Below are 15,000 nucleotides of genomic sequence, written 5' to 3' on the forward strand. Positions count from 1 at the left end.
TACTTGAAGATTGTGGTGTTAATATTGATTGTTTTGGTCCCCACAGTTCTTAAGAAATTCTTTTTGTTGCTAAGGGCCTCTTCTTCCATCATGTCACATTTTACAATCTACAGGCATTGTGTTCTTGGAAAATAATCCTCAGATCTAAATTTGTTTAATTGGAGTTAGTTACTGTTACATGTACACAGGTACTAAGCACTCTACATTTTTTTTAGGAACACATGTTTACCATGAAAAAACTTCTGGCACAGGTACTTGTTTCTTTTTATCCTAACTTTTGATTATTATTATTACGTGTAGTACCTTGGCTGAACTGAGAACGTTTAGATTTTAGAGTGTGTTAAACCTTGATTATCCGGACTCATTGGGACTAGACGAAATAGTCCGAATAATCGAGGGTCTGGATAATCGAGAATATGAACATTAATGAGGAACAAAAACTGATTACATTAAGAAAGTGACATTTAATCGTGAAACAAAACATTTGCAAATCGTTTGGAAAACAATATATATATACATCTTCACTGTCCGTTCGGGAAATGTCATGATCTTTTCCTGACTTTTCCACTGAGGTCAGTGGTCTGCATAATCTATGACATGGGTAATTATGAGACAAATTGAAACAGCGTTTAACACAAACAAAATCAGGTGGCTTGAACAAGATTCTAACCCATGACCTCTGTGATGCCAGTGCAATGCTCTAACATCTGAGCTCTGCACCTACATGTGGGTGTATTGAACGTTTTGTTGTAAGTTACTTTTAAACTATGGTGCAAAGTGTGCTGATGTGTGATATAAGGAGGTTCTGGAAATAGTGAGGATGTGGTAGGGTGGGAATGTGGAAATCTGGAGGGATAGGAGTAGCGACACAATGCAGAAGAGGGAACATAATCATCAAGACATTCCTGTGGTGGATTGAGTGACTCAGGAGTGGATGTTTGTTGATTTCGTGATGCCTGTAGGATAAGAACATGGTGTTTAAAAGCAATGAAAAATCACCAACTACTGTACTCTCCTCTTGCAAAGGAAATCAGATAGATTCATCAGGTGTCAGTGAAGATTATGGCATTGGTGGTTGGCTGTGGTGTCTGGTTGGAAGGGCTTTGGGTAATCATGCCCTCTTGATTACCAAAAGTGCCCTCGTATTTGAGGAAAATGCTGTCCATCTCAGCCAATCAGCATTATTCAGTAATTTTGCCCCGTATGTGATAATAAACAATAATTATTAATGGATGAGGTTTTTGTGATATCCGGAATAATCAAGGTGGAGGTAAGTGTTATCAGCGTCAGCCTTCGGCTTCGGCTGATAACACTAACTGAGACCTTGATTATTCTGGATATCACAAAAACCGAGTCTAAGAATTGTTTTGAAGAAAATAACGACAAACGCATTATTGCGGAGATCACAGCTTATTTTCAAACATATTGCTCTTGGAAATCATGCATTGCATGCGCAACCTACAGATTATTCACTAATCTGTTTATAGGTACAGGTTAGTGAATAATTTGTAGGTTGCGCTGTTTCCCAGAATTAACTGTAGGCTTAATAGCCAATGAGAAGACAGATGGTGACTACAATGTATAATAATACATTTAATTACTACATTGTACATGTAATTGTCTGAAACTTTTAATAGCCAATGAGAAAGACAGATGGTGACTACAATGTATAATAATACATGTAATTACTACTTTGTACATGTAATTGTGTGAAACTTTTATTCAATTGACATTTAAGGACATTCTTCAAAGTTGTATAGTGTTGGACGTCAGATGGAGAACATTGCGAAATATACAGGTTTGGAATTTACATCATCAATATTGTTACATAATTATATTAGTGCAAGGAAAGGTTACGTTTATGCAAACGTTGGCCGTGTAGCACTTGTATGTTAAACAGAGTTAACTGAATAGACCGCAGTTGCAGTCGAAAATTCAGTTAACTGAATAGAGTTTAGTGTAACATGAAGAGCTAGATTTCTATCCCATATGAACCATGTGAGCGTTAGCCCTCCTGATGGAAATGGGCCCACACAAGGACAGAGAAAAACTCTGACCAGGGTGGGAATTGAACCCATGACCTTCGGGTTAGATCTCCGCCGCTCTATCGACTGAGCTACAAGGTCACACGGGAGCAGGCCGTGGGAACTGAAGATGTTAAAGTCACAGCAATTAACATGTACAAGTACAAAGAAAGGTTACGTTTATACGTAAATGTTATACGTTTATACATAAACTTAACCTTTCCTTGCACTTGTACATGTTCATTCCCGTGACTTTAACATCTTCAGTTCCCACAGCCTGCTCTTTTTCAAGGGTTTGAGTAAAAATTAAGGCAAAGTAGCCTGAAAATGAGAGTTCTAACCTCTTTTCTATAACATGCTTTTAGTGGACTGCCCAGTTAACACTCCAGAAGCGTTAGTGTTTTACTCCCTTGATTTCATTTTCCAATCCTGCCTTTTTGCAACACCCAATAATTGAAACAATTGTTCATCCACACTGTTTCTTCTTGTTTTAATTGTAGCTGCTGTTAAACAATGGTACTGTAGTCTAGGTCCTTGTTTCTTTCAACTCTGGAGATATTGAAAAAATATGGATTGATAAAAGCCTAGCAGGAAAAATTCCTGATCCCGTTTCTGAATGTATGCCAGGCAATTACATGTATCACTTTTAAATGGAGTAACTATATTTAAATAGGTTAAGAAATATCACAATGTCATTATTATAAATTACAACTAGTAACAACTGCATTCTTTTTAGGTATTATCGAGAAATGAAGCACTTGAAAACAAAGAACAAAGTGCAAAGCACCCAAAAGATCGAAAATGAAGCACTCTTAGTTGACAACAATGCATTCAAAACTCGAAAACAAAGCACCCAGGTTAAAAACGAAGCACTCACAACTTGAAAGCAAAGCGCCCTATTTTCCATTGGAAGATCATTTTGAACAGAGACAAAAACCAAATTAATTTCTTATTGTTGATCGAGTAGACTAAAAATCAACTCTTTACTAAAGAAGCGTTTTGTTCTTTGTTTATATCAAATAATTCATAAAATTGATTGTTTTTTGGTGGTTTCTCACCATATCCTTTGGCATAATTTGAAAATATTTGTGATTTGTGATTTTTGCAAATTCTTTACAACACTAGTAATATTTCTGAGCTACATTTAGATATATTTGTTTAACTTGTACACATGCCTCTCTCATGGAACACTTCCCTGGTCACTACGAATGGCAGAGCAACTCAGCCATCATGTGGAGTTAACTCCGATGAGGTGGTAGGACCCTCTACTTGTAAACAGAGCCTAAAATTGCAGAATTTTTTTATGGTTTTTGCACATGGTTTCGATATTCTCCTGTACTGTTATTTTTGAATGATTGGGATCTGTCCTTCATTTATGGTGGAAATTAGTCCAAAGAATTAACTAACCTAAATCTTAGTTTTTTGTTTTCTAAACTGGCTTTGTTTTTGTGTTTTTAATAAAATTGAAGTTAATTTTTGCAAACATCGGAGTTTATAAACGCCACGTTTTTGCTTATTACATGTATTTTTGTTTACTTTTGCTTAGTTTCATCTAACCCTAACCCATTGACTCCTCGGGGGCCCTCAGGGATGCCCCCAGTTGACAAGTAAAATTGTCTGGCGTTAGATAGAGTAAAATCAGTCTCACTCCCAGGGGTCAAGGGGTTAAAGGCCAGGATATTATTTCAATCTTGTGAAAGTTTTCTCTGGTGGAATGAAGTTTGAGCCAGTGTTATTACAGCAATACATCATTGTACATAATTTAACCCCTGTGGTAATTCTCTGATTGACCCCTTCTACATGTAGATTAGGAATGATTCCTAAAACGTGATAATTTAAATATTTTAAAAACGCAAGGTTACCCAAAGGAAGCAATGAAGCCTTTAGTAATTATGTTTGCTTGAAGGGTTGAGTTCAAGCCCCATATACTTTCCAAATCCATTTCATACCAAGGAACAAAAATTATACCGATCTTCAAGGTGAGGGCAAGTCTTAGAAAGAGATGTTGTGGCAGTTATCAAAATCCTGGATATGATCACATAGGTCTGATGATGTGTTAAATTGATGATAACATGTTGGCAGGGTTGTCGTACATGGAAAATTCCAGGATATGTCCAAAAATGCAAGTATTTTGAAAGCATGCTTGGTGACAAGCCTTAATTATTAAGGATCACTTAAACCTACCCCCTCACATCTGACATTACTTCGGATCAGAAGTGTCACCAAAGTATCCATTTAACATTTCTCCTCAGTACACAATTTAATAGCTACGATAATGTTAAACCTAATGCTAAATCTGTTGTTGCATTGTAAATAGCTAGTTGTCTTAACATTAACTTTTGCCAGGCTTAAATCGTTTGGCACATTCCTGGACATACATGGAATTCCCTGCAAAATATTGCATCATAGTGACAGCTCTGAAATATGGCTGTGTCTAGTATTATCAAATAAGATCTTGAATGTTCTGTATCAGGTATCATAACAGATTCATTTCTACTCTTCTCAATGGTGGACAAAACTAAACTTTGTTACATATATTTTAACAAGAAAGCAAGCCTTGACAAGCTGTCAGCGCTGGAGCCCAAGGCACAAAGTGAACATTAGGCTTCATTCCCTGACACTTTAAATAATCTTTTAGCTTACAATGTACAGTCACTGTAGCCCCTTTTCATTGAAACTTCATGGAATAGCACCAATTTTCTGCAAAATTATTATAATGTCACAGTGTCTCCCTACCTCTTCTTTAAATCTGCCTTTTTATAGAGTTCAAGACAGGAATATTATTGTAGAGATTTATTTACTGAAGATGTTGTCATTGTAACTGGAAATAAATTGGAGTGCAAGATCTAAAGGGACCTGCACGGTATGCATGCAGGTTCTTTTATAGTGATCGAGCCACACTAGACTTGGCCAAATTTAGGCCATTAACCTTTCACCCCACAAGGTTTCTCCTTTGACAAGGAAAATCGTCTGGCATTAGGCAAAGTAGAATCCATAGATGGCAAAAAAAGGAACTTTATTTAAGTGTCTAGTCGTACTAGGGCTGGAGCACTAATTGGGGATACTGTAAACTGAAATTAACGAATATTAACACAAGTCAAGTCAAGTTTCACCTGACATCACAGCAGCCATGTTGGTGCACAGAACAATAGAGAGAACGGTCTTTTGGGAATTTGACTCTATTATAATGCAAAACATGAGCCATAATTTGCTATTGTTTTGGGCACGAGCATGGCTGTCTCATCATGTGATTGAAAACCTGCATCTATAGGTACAAGGAAGGAAAGTAGTAAAGAAGTCATGTAGGTGTTGTTAATGATTTTGCCCCTGAGGGGTTGCCCTGTTGACAGGTATAATACGTGTAAAATTGTCCTGCATTTAATTAAGACAATAAATTCTATAGGTATAGCTATTTGATAAGGAATTAAAGGGGTCCCAAGAGGTGCCCCATTGACGAGTGAAATTGCCTGGAATTAGACAGGGTAAAATTTATAGGTGGCTGACCTCAGGAGGCTACATTTTCTCATATTTTGGAACCGGGCATAACCTCAAGTTCTATTATGATAATTCTGAAATTTTGTTTTGGGCTAGACTTTTAGATCCAAACTTAACCCATTCTCAATGCTTTCTCTTATCATGTCACATTAAATGGGCGTCACAGACAGTAACTATTGATATTTCTGGTCCACCAAGCAAGAGACTTAAAAGGAATCTGTCAATCAACTCAAGGCAGGATATGGTAAGAGCTTAAAGACACAAATTTACATGTATGTGGTGAATCAGTAGGTGCGCCTGCTAGTCCCTCTAAATAATGATTAAAATTTCCAAGCTCTAATTACTCTTTCACTCCTCAACTGATCCCCATGTATGGGTAAAATTGTCTGGTGTTACACAGTAAAGTCTTTAAGAATCTTTCATGCAGAAGTTGTCAACTGTTTCACTCGTGAGCTAGCCCCCATTGACAAGTAAAATCATCGGACAAAAGACGGAATCAAAATTTGAAGTCTTAGTGATTCTTTAGGAGGGAAAGGATTAATTAGCAATTATTCCATGAGTGCGCGTTGGATATGAGATGGTAAATAGCCAACGAGGCGCGTAGCGCCGCGTTGGCTATAACCAGTCTCGTATCCAACAAGCGCAAATGGAAGAATTTTTTTATTAAACTCCTTTAACTCCAAAAATTTGGAAGTACAAAATAGAGGCAAAAAAAGCGTGAAAATCCGATTATAGGTGGTAGTTTGGTGGTGTGGACACAGTGAAGAGGCATGGCCTTGGTCTCCGATGACAGGAGAGACTTGGTCATCTTTGGTGTGAATGGGTAAGTGACTAGTTCTTGATGAGGATGGAGATCAGTCTGGGAGACCCCACAAGTTGGTTATACCAGTGAACCTCTCACCAAATCTTCTTGTTGCAATGGTCTGTCAGAGAGAGCCAGACGACTTTAAAATTTTATTGTCATACAGCAGCTAAGGTTTGGAACAATTTTGGCAATACCGTTAAAGTCAAAATAAACAATCTTGCACTAGAAACAAAATCTTGAAACTTTACTGATCTAATGACAAGAAAACACACTTTTAAAAGAAGAGGAAAAAAGGAAACTTTTAGGATATTTATTTTATTTTGTTTAACCCATTGACTCCCAGGGGTTCCCCTTTGACGAGTAAAATCGTGTAGCGTTAGACAGAGTAAAGTCTGGCTGGTTTTGGCCGGTTTGGACGCCAAGGGGTTAAACAATATTTTTATTTGATATTTTCTCTAAGACAGAAAAATATAATCAAGTAAAGCGGCTTGATTGGGAGATAAATGACTGTCAAACAGAACAAAAGAAACCAACATTGAGATGAAAATCATGCCATTCCATTTTAAATGCAAAATGAGAAGGTTAATATCATGCATGCAAGGTGTGGTAACCATTAATGGTAAATGTGATTGCATCTCTTGAACAGTCCTAATTGCAAAAGCAGTTTACTCAACCAGATCTGAAACATTTTTCAATTTATTTTTTATTACCAGAGCCAAGATTGAAATGGTATGCTTTGCCAGGACAGAGTATGATCCAATCCATGCATCACTAAAGGTTGGTTACACACCTTTCAGGTCAATTGTCTAGAATATGTATGTCCTCTTGGTTTCTTCTCCCCTCCAACTACATTGCAGATCTACATGTACAGGGATGTAGTCTCTGTGTCTAGAATACAAGGCCATGGTAGTGGTCTCTTAAGATAATAACAATGGCCTGTGCCCTGTGGTTGCTGAATGAGATACCCTGGGTGTCATAGACAATTTTGATTTTTTCAATGGTGACTTGAGAACTTGTCTTATTTTTAAAATTCTTTTTATTGAGTAGTCTCCTTCACAGCTGTCTGTGCATGACATCCCGAAAGACAGCTGTGAAGGAGACTATTTATTGATCAGGAACTGACACCAACACTAAATAAACAGTTTGACTCACTCTGTGAGACGTTATACGGTTTTTAGACATTTCTTTTAAGCTCAATAATTATTGGTATTTCAACTGTTTCATTGTTTTTAGGTTCCTCATTCAATTTCTATCACATAGTTTTTTACGTTTGTGACATTCTTTAATATCCACTTTTTATACTGAAATAAGATATATATATGCTGATTTTTTATATTTTATTTGAACTTGAAAATGATCTCAAAAGGGTTGGAACATTCTTTTTTATTACTATTTAGTTAATGTTAAAGAAACTACATAACACTAATATAACTAATATTATATGGCTTGAAGAAACTTAGTGCTCCCTAGTTGAAGACTTGTAGGTCAGCTAGCTTATGTCATTTAAACTACGTTTAAGTGACAATTTTGTTCTGCTGTAGAAATGCTGCATTCTTACTCTGTTGTATTGAAGTAGAAGGCAAATGTTAACCCCATTAAATGAAAAGATAATAGAGAAGAATACTTTATTCTTGGCTGACTGATTAGAAAACAATAGCCTTTCGCTAATAAGGGAAATACGGTAAATGGAAGCAAGTCTTCCCTTAAGAAGGATTGTGGGAGCTAGGCCATTAATTATTCTTGTCCTACTGTACTTATAGGAATGAAACATTGTAACAGTTATTGTCAAAATGTGTTTATCTATTTAGTTACAATCAGCCTCTTCAAGTACTAACCTTGGAACAATCTTCAGCCGCCAGTGGAGATTCCAGTGTGGAGAGCTGTATTTATGAATACAATGGTACCAAGGTTAGTTCCCTATACTTTAAGGTGATTCCTTGGTAATAGAAGTTGTCGTAAGATTTTCTTTAAACTTTTCTCGATTGTTCCCTACGTTATGGTGACTCGAAATGTGCAATTAAAAAAAATGGTCACCAAGCTCGTTTGCGAGATATACAATGTAACTTGCTCAAGTTACTCATTTAATCATTGCGACTTCAGCTATCAAGGACAAGTTTGTGCCATGGGTTCATGCTATGTCTTGCACGAACAGGAAGCACAGCTTTGACGTAATTCTTGAAATAACAAAACAGGTGTATTGTATTGTTCTAAAGGAATAATTTAATGTTTGTTTTATGGCACAGGCACACGTCTTGAAAAGGCACTGACTACAAAATATTAATATTCCTGGGGTGTGTGATCTCGAGGAGACAATTTTGTGTCCACGAGTGATGGCTATGAATACTTTTTTCCCTGGAACTTTTTTTGTTGACGAAAATTTTTTACAATTTTTTTATGGCACAAAGAAGAGGAGTAAGAATAAAATTATGCCAAAAAAAAGATAGGTCACCAACCTCGTTTTGGAGAAAACAGAAAGCAAACCAAATCCCAGTGGTGCGGTTTCACTTTCACTCTCAGACTGAAATGACACTTTAGCATCATCAAGGCTATCACACGACGTTTTGTTTTGTGAGAGTCTAAAAAGGTTTTTGTTTTGCTCTTTACTTCTGTGCTCTGAAAAAGGCCATTCTTCTTTCTAGCGAGCTTTCCTGCATGAAAGGTTGCCATTTTGAAATGCTTTTGGCCACGTTCGATATATCAATATTCACACATGGTTACGAGTGTTTATGGTTAAGTTTAAACATTTTTTTGTTTAGAAATATCTGTTGAGACTTGTAAGACAAAGAAACGAGAACTGAGACGTGAAAGTGTTGTCCAATACACCCAAACTGAGTCCGATGGACGAAGGCCATGGGCAACCAGACTCACCGGAAATCAGTTCGCGAGAGACTTAATAAATATACAGCAAAGTTTAGTTGAGGAGGGGGTGGAAAATGTCGGCAAACGGACTCCATCGGATCCGATGGAGACGGGTTGCCGCGGCAAGAATCCATCGGACTGCGGCGAGTCAGTTCGCGAGAGACTTAGTAAATATACAGCAAAGTATAGTTGAGGAGGGGGTGGAAAATGTCGGCAAACGGACTCCATCGGATCCGATGGAGACGGGTTGCCGTGGGAAGAATCCATCGGACTGCCGCGAGTCAGTTCGCGAGAGACTTAGTAAATGTACAGCAAAGTACAGTTGAGGAGGGGGTGGAAAATGTCGGCAAACGGACTCCATCGGATCCGATGGAGACGGGTTGCCGTGGCAAGAATCCATCGGACTGCCGCGAGTCAGTTCGCGAGAGACTTAGTAAATGTACGGCAAAGTATAGTTGAGGAGGGGGTGGAAAATGTCGGCAAACGGACTCCATCGGATCCGATGGAGACGGGTTGCCGTGGCAAGAATCCATCGGACTGCCGCGAGTCAGTTCGCGAGAGACTTAGCAAATACACAGCAAAGTATAGTTGAGGAGACGATCGATACAATCATACATGTACTTTATTATTCAGGCGATTCAACCGAGTAGATTTTTGGCGAGTAATTGTGTGACCGAGTGAAAAGAAAACGTTCCATTTATCAAATATCCTAATTTTACTTCCAAAGGTTGACCATGGCTCACTTATGTCCAGAAATACACGCGATGACAAAAATAGCAGATTTGGAGAAAGAGCTCCACGATTGACACAAGTTGGCAAAATTAGCGATTTTGGCGATATTTTGCCAATTTCGTCAAATTAGTTCATCCATTGGTATTGACACCACTTGGGTGAACCTTGGCGATTTTGGCGATTTTGACAAAATCGGCAATTTTGGCGATATTTTGCCAATTTCGCCAAATTAGTTCATCCATTGGTATTGACACCACTTCGGTGAGCATTGGCGGTTTTGGCGACTTTTGCGAATTTGACAAAATCGGCAATTATAGCGATATTTCAAAAGTGCAAGCGCTCGTTTCAGTAATTAGGCCTAAGCACTCTTGTAAAATTTTAGATTTCATTTTACGGTTCGAAGAAAGCAGTCGTTTACTGATTACGCCTAAGCGCTCCTTTCAGTGATTAGGCCTAAGCACCCTCGTAAATTTTAGCTTTCATTTTGTGGTTCGGTTAACTACACCTATCACGAGATCGTCTTGCCCTTGAACAATTTCCATTCATCGACTACGGGATTGCGGACCGCTGTGGCTGCTCTTTATACTGCTTGCCCTTTAATAATTTTCAGTCATCAGCGTCACAAATTATTGCTGATTTTGGGGCTCATTTATCGAAATTCAAGCACGCTTCCAACAGACCTGTTTAATTTCCTGTTTCACCCAGTTATTTCCGGTGCAACTGTTAAATGACATGAGGATTTGAAAAGGCTTTTCAGCTTTGTTTTCCCTCTCATCTAACACACTTGGTGGCTTCCGCTTCTCCACTTTTCATACAGAAATACTTTCTTCAGAGAAAAGTGGAGTGAAAATCACAAATTGTGCGAATAAATTACAAGAGAAAAAAAACCCTATCGGTGAAGTCAACGGCTTAACTGCAATACCCTGCCACCTCGAAGCTTTACCCTAATTGCGTGGATACGCTGATACGGAGATACGCACTGGAGACACCGAGCTTAGTGGATACGCCAGGGCCACTCAACGAGAATATAGTTCAAAACCACGTAAACATAGCATTGTTAAACTTATTTTAGTATTTAAACGGTAGATATAGGCATATTTTTATCCCCCAAAAAATTTTCATCTGTTCGGATTTCCTAGCTAAAAGTCTAGTGATCCGAAAATTATAGGGATCAAAACGTACCTTTTCGAAAATTTTAGCCAGAAAAAAGGCTCCCGAAAATTATAGGTGACCCTTTTAGGGTAAAAATCCGTTAAAAATGAGCAATTACACCATTTTTCAGATGTTCGAAAATCCTAGGAGAGGCAGGAAAGCAAGAAATTTTACAACAAATGTTCCGAAAATTATAAATCTCAAATCGTCTTCCGAACAGATATTTTCCGAAAATTGACGTTGGGTGCCCCTGATACGCAGTATTTCTCCTTCCCGAGGCGCCAAACAATAAGAGCGAAGGACCGTTGATGTATATGTATTTCTCGTTCATAAAGCACGGTGATCGAGTGAAAAACAGTAATGTTTCTTAAAGCGCGATCAATCCCCTTGTTGATATGTATCTCTCGTTCTTATAGTGCGTTGATCGAATCATTTTACAATTCGGTTAACTTTCATTTTACGGTTCGGTTAACTACAGGAAATAGCACTCGATTCCTATTAAGACTAAGCGCTCATTTCAGTGATTAGGCCTAAGCACTCTCGTAAAATTGTAGCTTTCATTTTGTGCTTCGGTTTACTACCCTATTCACGAGTGCGTGTGAAGAAGAAAGCACTGCAGTACACTTAAATACACTTTTCACGAGATCTTGTGAGGAAGAAAGCACTCGTTTACTGATTACGCCGAAGCACTCGCTTCCGTGATTAGTCCAAAGCACTCTCTTGAAATATTAGCTTTCATTTTGTTGTTCGGTTCACTACACTTTTCACGAGATCGTCTTGCCCTTGAACAATTTTCAGTCCTCGACTACGGGATTGCGGACCGCGATGGCAGTTCATTACAGCGATATTTCATAAGTGTAAGCGCTCGTTTCAGTGATTAGGCCTAAGCACTATTGTAAAATTTTAGCTTTCATTTTACGGTTCGAAGAAAGCAGTCGTTTACTGATTACGCCTAAGCGCTCCTTTCAGTGATTAGGCCTAAGCACTCTCTGCTTTGTGCTTTACCTTGTCGGGCGATTGTGGCAAAATTGTCATTTTCGCCATAGTTGCCAAATTCGCCAACATTTTCTCTTTTTTGGCCATTTTTGGTTGTTGCGTGCATTTCTGGACATATCTTCGATGGCTTCGGTGGTTCAGTGACATTGCAAGCGCACACCGAGCCGGACGTTCGGCGAACAAGTTCTTGCTGGGGTAGAAATAATTTTTTGGGTTTGTTAAACATCCTTCAATGTTGTGTTCACTTACTTATTTTCATAAATAAATAACGTATCAGTTATTCCGAATTAATAACAATTTCAATTAGAATATCAAATGGCAGTTTTAATCCAGGGAAAGGCGTTCAGATTATCTTTGTCTTCTACACTGATTTGACTGAACAGCTAATAATTTATCGTTGTCGGAGATTGTGTCAAAAGTGTAGTTGACCGAACCGCAAAATGAAAGCTAAACTTTTGCGAGAGTGCTTACTGGGGCCTAATAACTGAAAGGAGCGCTTAGGCTTAATCAGTAAACGAGTGCTTTCTTCTTCGCATAATCTCGGGAAAAGTGTAGTTAACCGAACCGCAAAGTGAAAGCTAAAGAGCGATACCTGGTTTACTCAAGTTTTCATGTCCATTTTTAATTCGTTTTGGAAAACGGGGGAACGTTTTAGCTCACTTAAGGTGCTTGGATACGGTCGAGGTATAACGTGGTTACATGGTATTCATGGGGATTTGTTTTTGCTTAAATGAGTGCTTAGTATTTAAACTAGTGAATGGTAATCAGTGAAATCAACCAAGCCTAGTGTGCAAATTAGACGTTCTGAAACTCACTGAGAGAGTCTGGCTATTCTACAACTCTAGACATTCTAGAGCCCACAGAGGGTAACATATAACAATTGAGAATTCTAGAACTTAGAACTCTAGAAATCGGAACTCCAGAACTGCAAATTTTGACTTTAATCAGAACTTTAGAAGTTTGCACATACGACCATTTTACTAGTGCGGTTCTAAAATGATATAGAACTTTCTATAGAGCTCTTCAAACTAGAGCAGTTCTAGAATGCTCTAGAACTTTCTAATTTCATAACCTTGACCATTCTATATTTCACATATAATCAATATAGAGCTCTTTTAACTAGAACAGTTCCAGAATGCTATGGAAGTTTCTAATGTCTTATGGAATTTAAATCACAATTTCAATTAGAAAAACAAATGAAAGTTTTTATCCAGGGAAAGGCTCTCGTTCACGTAGAGTATTTTTGTCTTCGTCACTGAAATCAGTGGATTTGACTGAAAAGCTAATAATTTATTGTTGTCGGAGATTGGATGACAAGAATTTCTGTCGCAATCGGAAATTCAATGACCTGGATTTGTGAAAATCTTGTTCAGCTTCATGCTTTAAAGAACGAGGTATAGTGTGGAGTGCAATATTTCGTGATGTTGACTTTCGCCTCATGTCTTAATGTTACATGTGTAGCGCGCTTGTATCGCCTCATGGCTTCAAGAACGACGTATATTTCACGTGTAGCGTCATGGCTGAGAGATATTTTCTGTCACGCGCGAACTGACTTCCGAGAGTCCGATTGACTCTTGCCAGGAAGAGCTGTCTCCATCGGATCCGATCGAGTCTGTTTGCCAACTTTTTCAACCCCCCTCGCTCCTGTTAACCCTCACGAGTAAAACCACCTGGCATTGGACAGATTAAAATCAATTAATGTCCCTCCCATTTGGGATTAAGGGTTAACCAAAAAACTTAGATACACAAAGTATTTTAGTCAAAAATGGCTTTCAGCTGGGGGAATGCAGAATAGGAAACTATTTGCTAAAGGAGGGTGGCATATTCCCATCTGTCGTTACCCTGTGTGGCAGACTGGTTTCCTTGATTTGCCTCTCTCTAGTCACAGTGAAGGAAACTCATAAATAAAAATTGTGCAAATTAAGCTTTTCCATGCTGTCATGTGTTTATTCCATAGGTACTGAGACTTTTATTGTATAGTGAGACAAATTTATTTTTCCCACAAATGGAGTGGGAAGATGAAGCAATAAAAAATGGTTTAAAATCGCTCAACTGACAACTTATTTAATTTAATAAAATTTACAACACTTACCGTGTTTAAAATATTCTAGAGTAGTCCAAAGTGAAGAGTGTTGTTTAGCCAGAGTGTATTTTAAGAGTACCATAGGACTACACATACAGAGAAAACCCTTCTTGTACAATGCTTATAATTTGTCACTTGTCAAAGCTACCGATGCTTTGGGTTTATTTCCCTTTCCTTGCTTCTTTAGTTGTTTTTGTTTGGACTGAAGAACTTTTCTGGTTTTCTCAAATTCCAATTTGTTTATGAATGCGTGCGGAATAGCCCTTTTTCTTCAGGTACCTTTTGAAGCTCAACTAATTATTTCGAAGGGAGTCGGCTCATACTCATTTTCATCTTTGGTGTGGACTGTGGACGGAGATGATAATTAAATTGGCTGTTGTATTCGTTCAGCTCAACCGCTTGAATAACTTCCATTTTCCAGTCTTTGACCATCATTTTCAAAACTCTTTCAAGCAATCTTACATGTACATCTACTGCTGTTTTTTGAGTGGTATGTTTGTTTTCTGACTTGTTCTAAAATAAATTCCTCAACTGAGCAAACAGAAGCAAACCTAGCTTCCCTCAGCCATTTTTCGAAGCGCACGGCTTTTGTGCAAAAGCTGTCAGATGACGTTCCATCTGATACGTTCATTCATTGTGAAATTGTATTGTTTGCGTTGCTGATTGGACAAAGGACATTCCTTCACAGTGAAATTTTGTCGTTCGTGTTTCTGATTAGCAACATTTAGAATCAGTATGAATTTTATTCACTACAATTTTCGTGGATGAATCTCAGTACCTATGAAATAAAGGAAACCTCTGCATGGATCTCCACAATGTTCTGTCATGCATTTGCCACATGACATCAATGCAAC

The 15,000-nt window shown here is 38.1% G+C and overlaps 1 protein-coding gene across 5 annotated transcripts in view; it reads left to right on the top strand.

The window, feature by feature from the left end:
- Nucleotides 1–15,000, top strand: part of LOC138003984 (uncharacterized) — a 25,174-nt gene that overhangs the window by 389 nt on the left and 9,785 nt on the right. For all 5 annotated transcript variants that reach the window (XM_068850332.1, XM_068850335.1, XM_068850333.1 and 2 more), the window contains 2 exons: nt 216–251; nt 1,739–1,798. In XM_068850332.1, coding sequence (XP_068706433.1) covers nt 216–251; nt 1,739–1,798 — 96 coding nt within the window. The remainder of the gene's footprint in view (nt 1–215; nt 252–1,738; nt 1,799–15,000) is intronic.

This window comes from Montipora foliosa, chromosome 5 (assembly GCF_036669935.1).
Source record: "Montipora foliosa isolate CH-2021 chromosome 5, ASM3666993v2, whole genome shotgun sequence".
NCBI lineage: Eukaryota > Metazoa > Cnidaria > Anthozoa > Scleractinia > Acroporidae > Montipora > Montipora foliosa.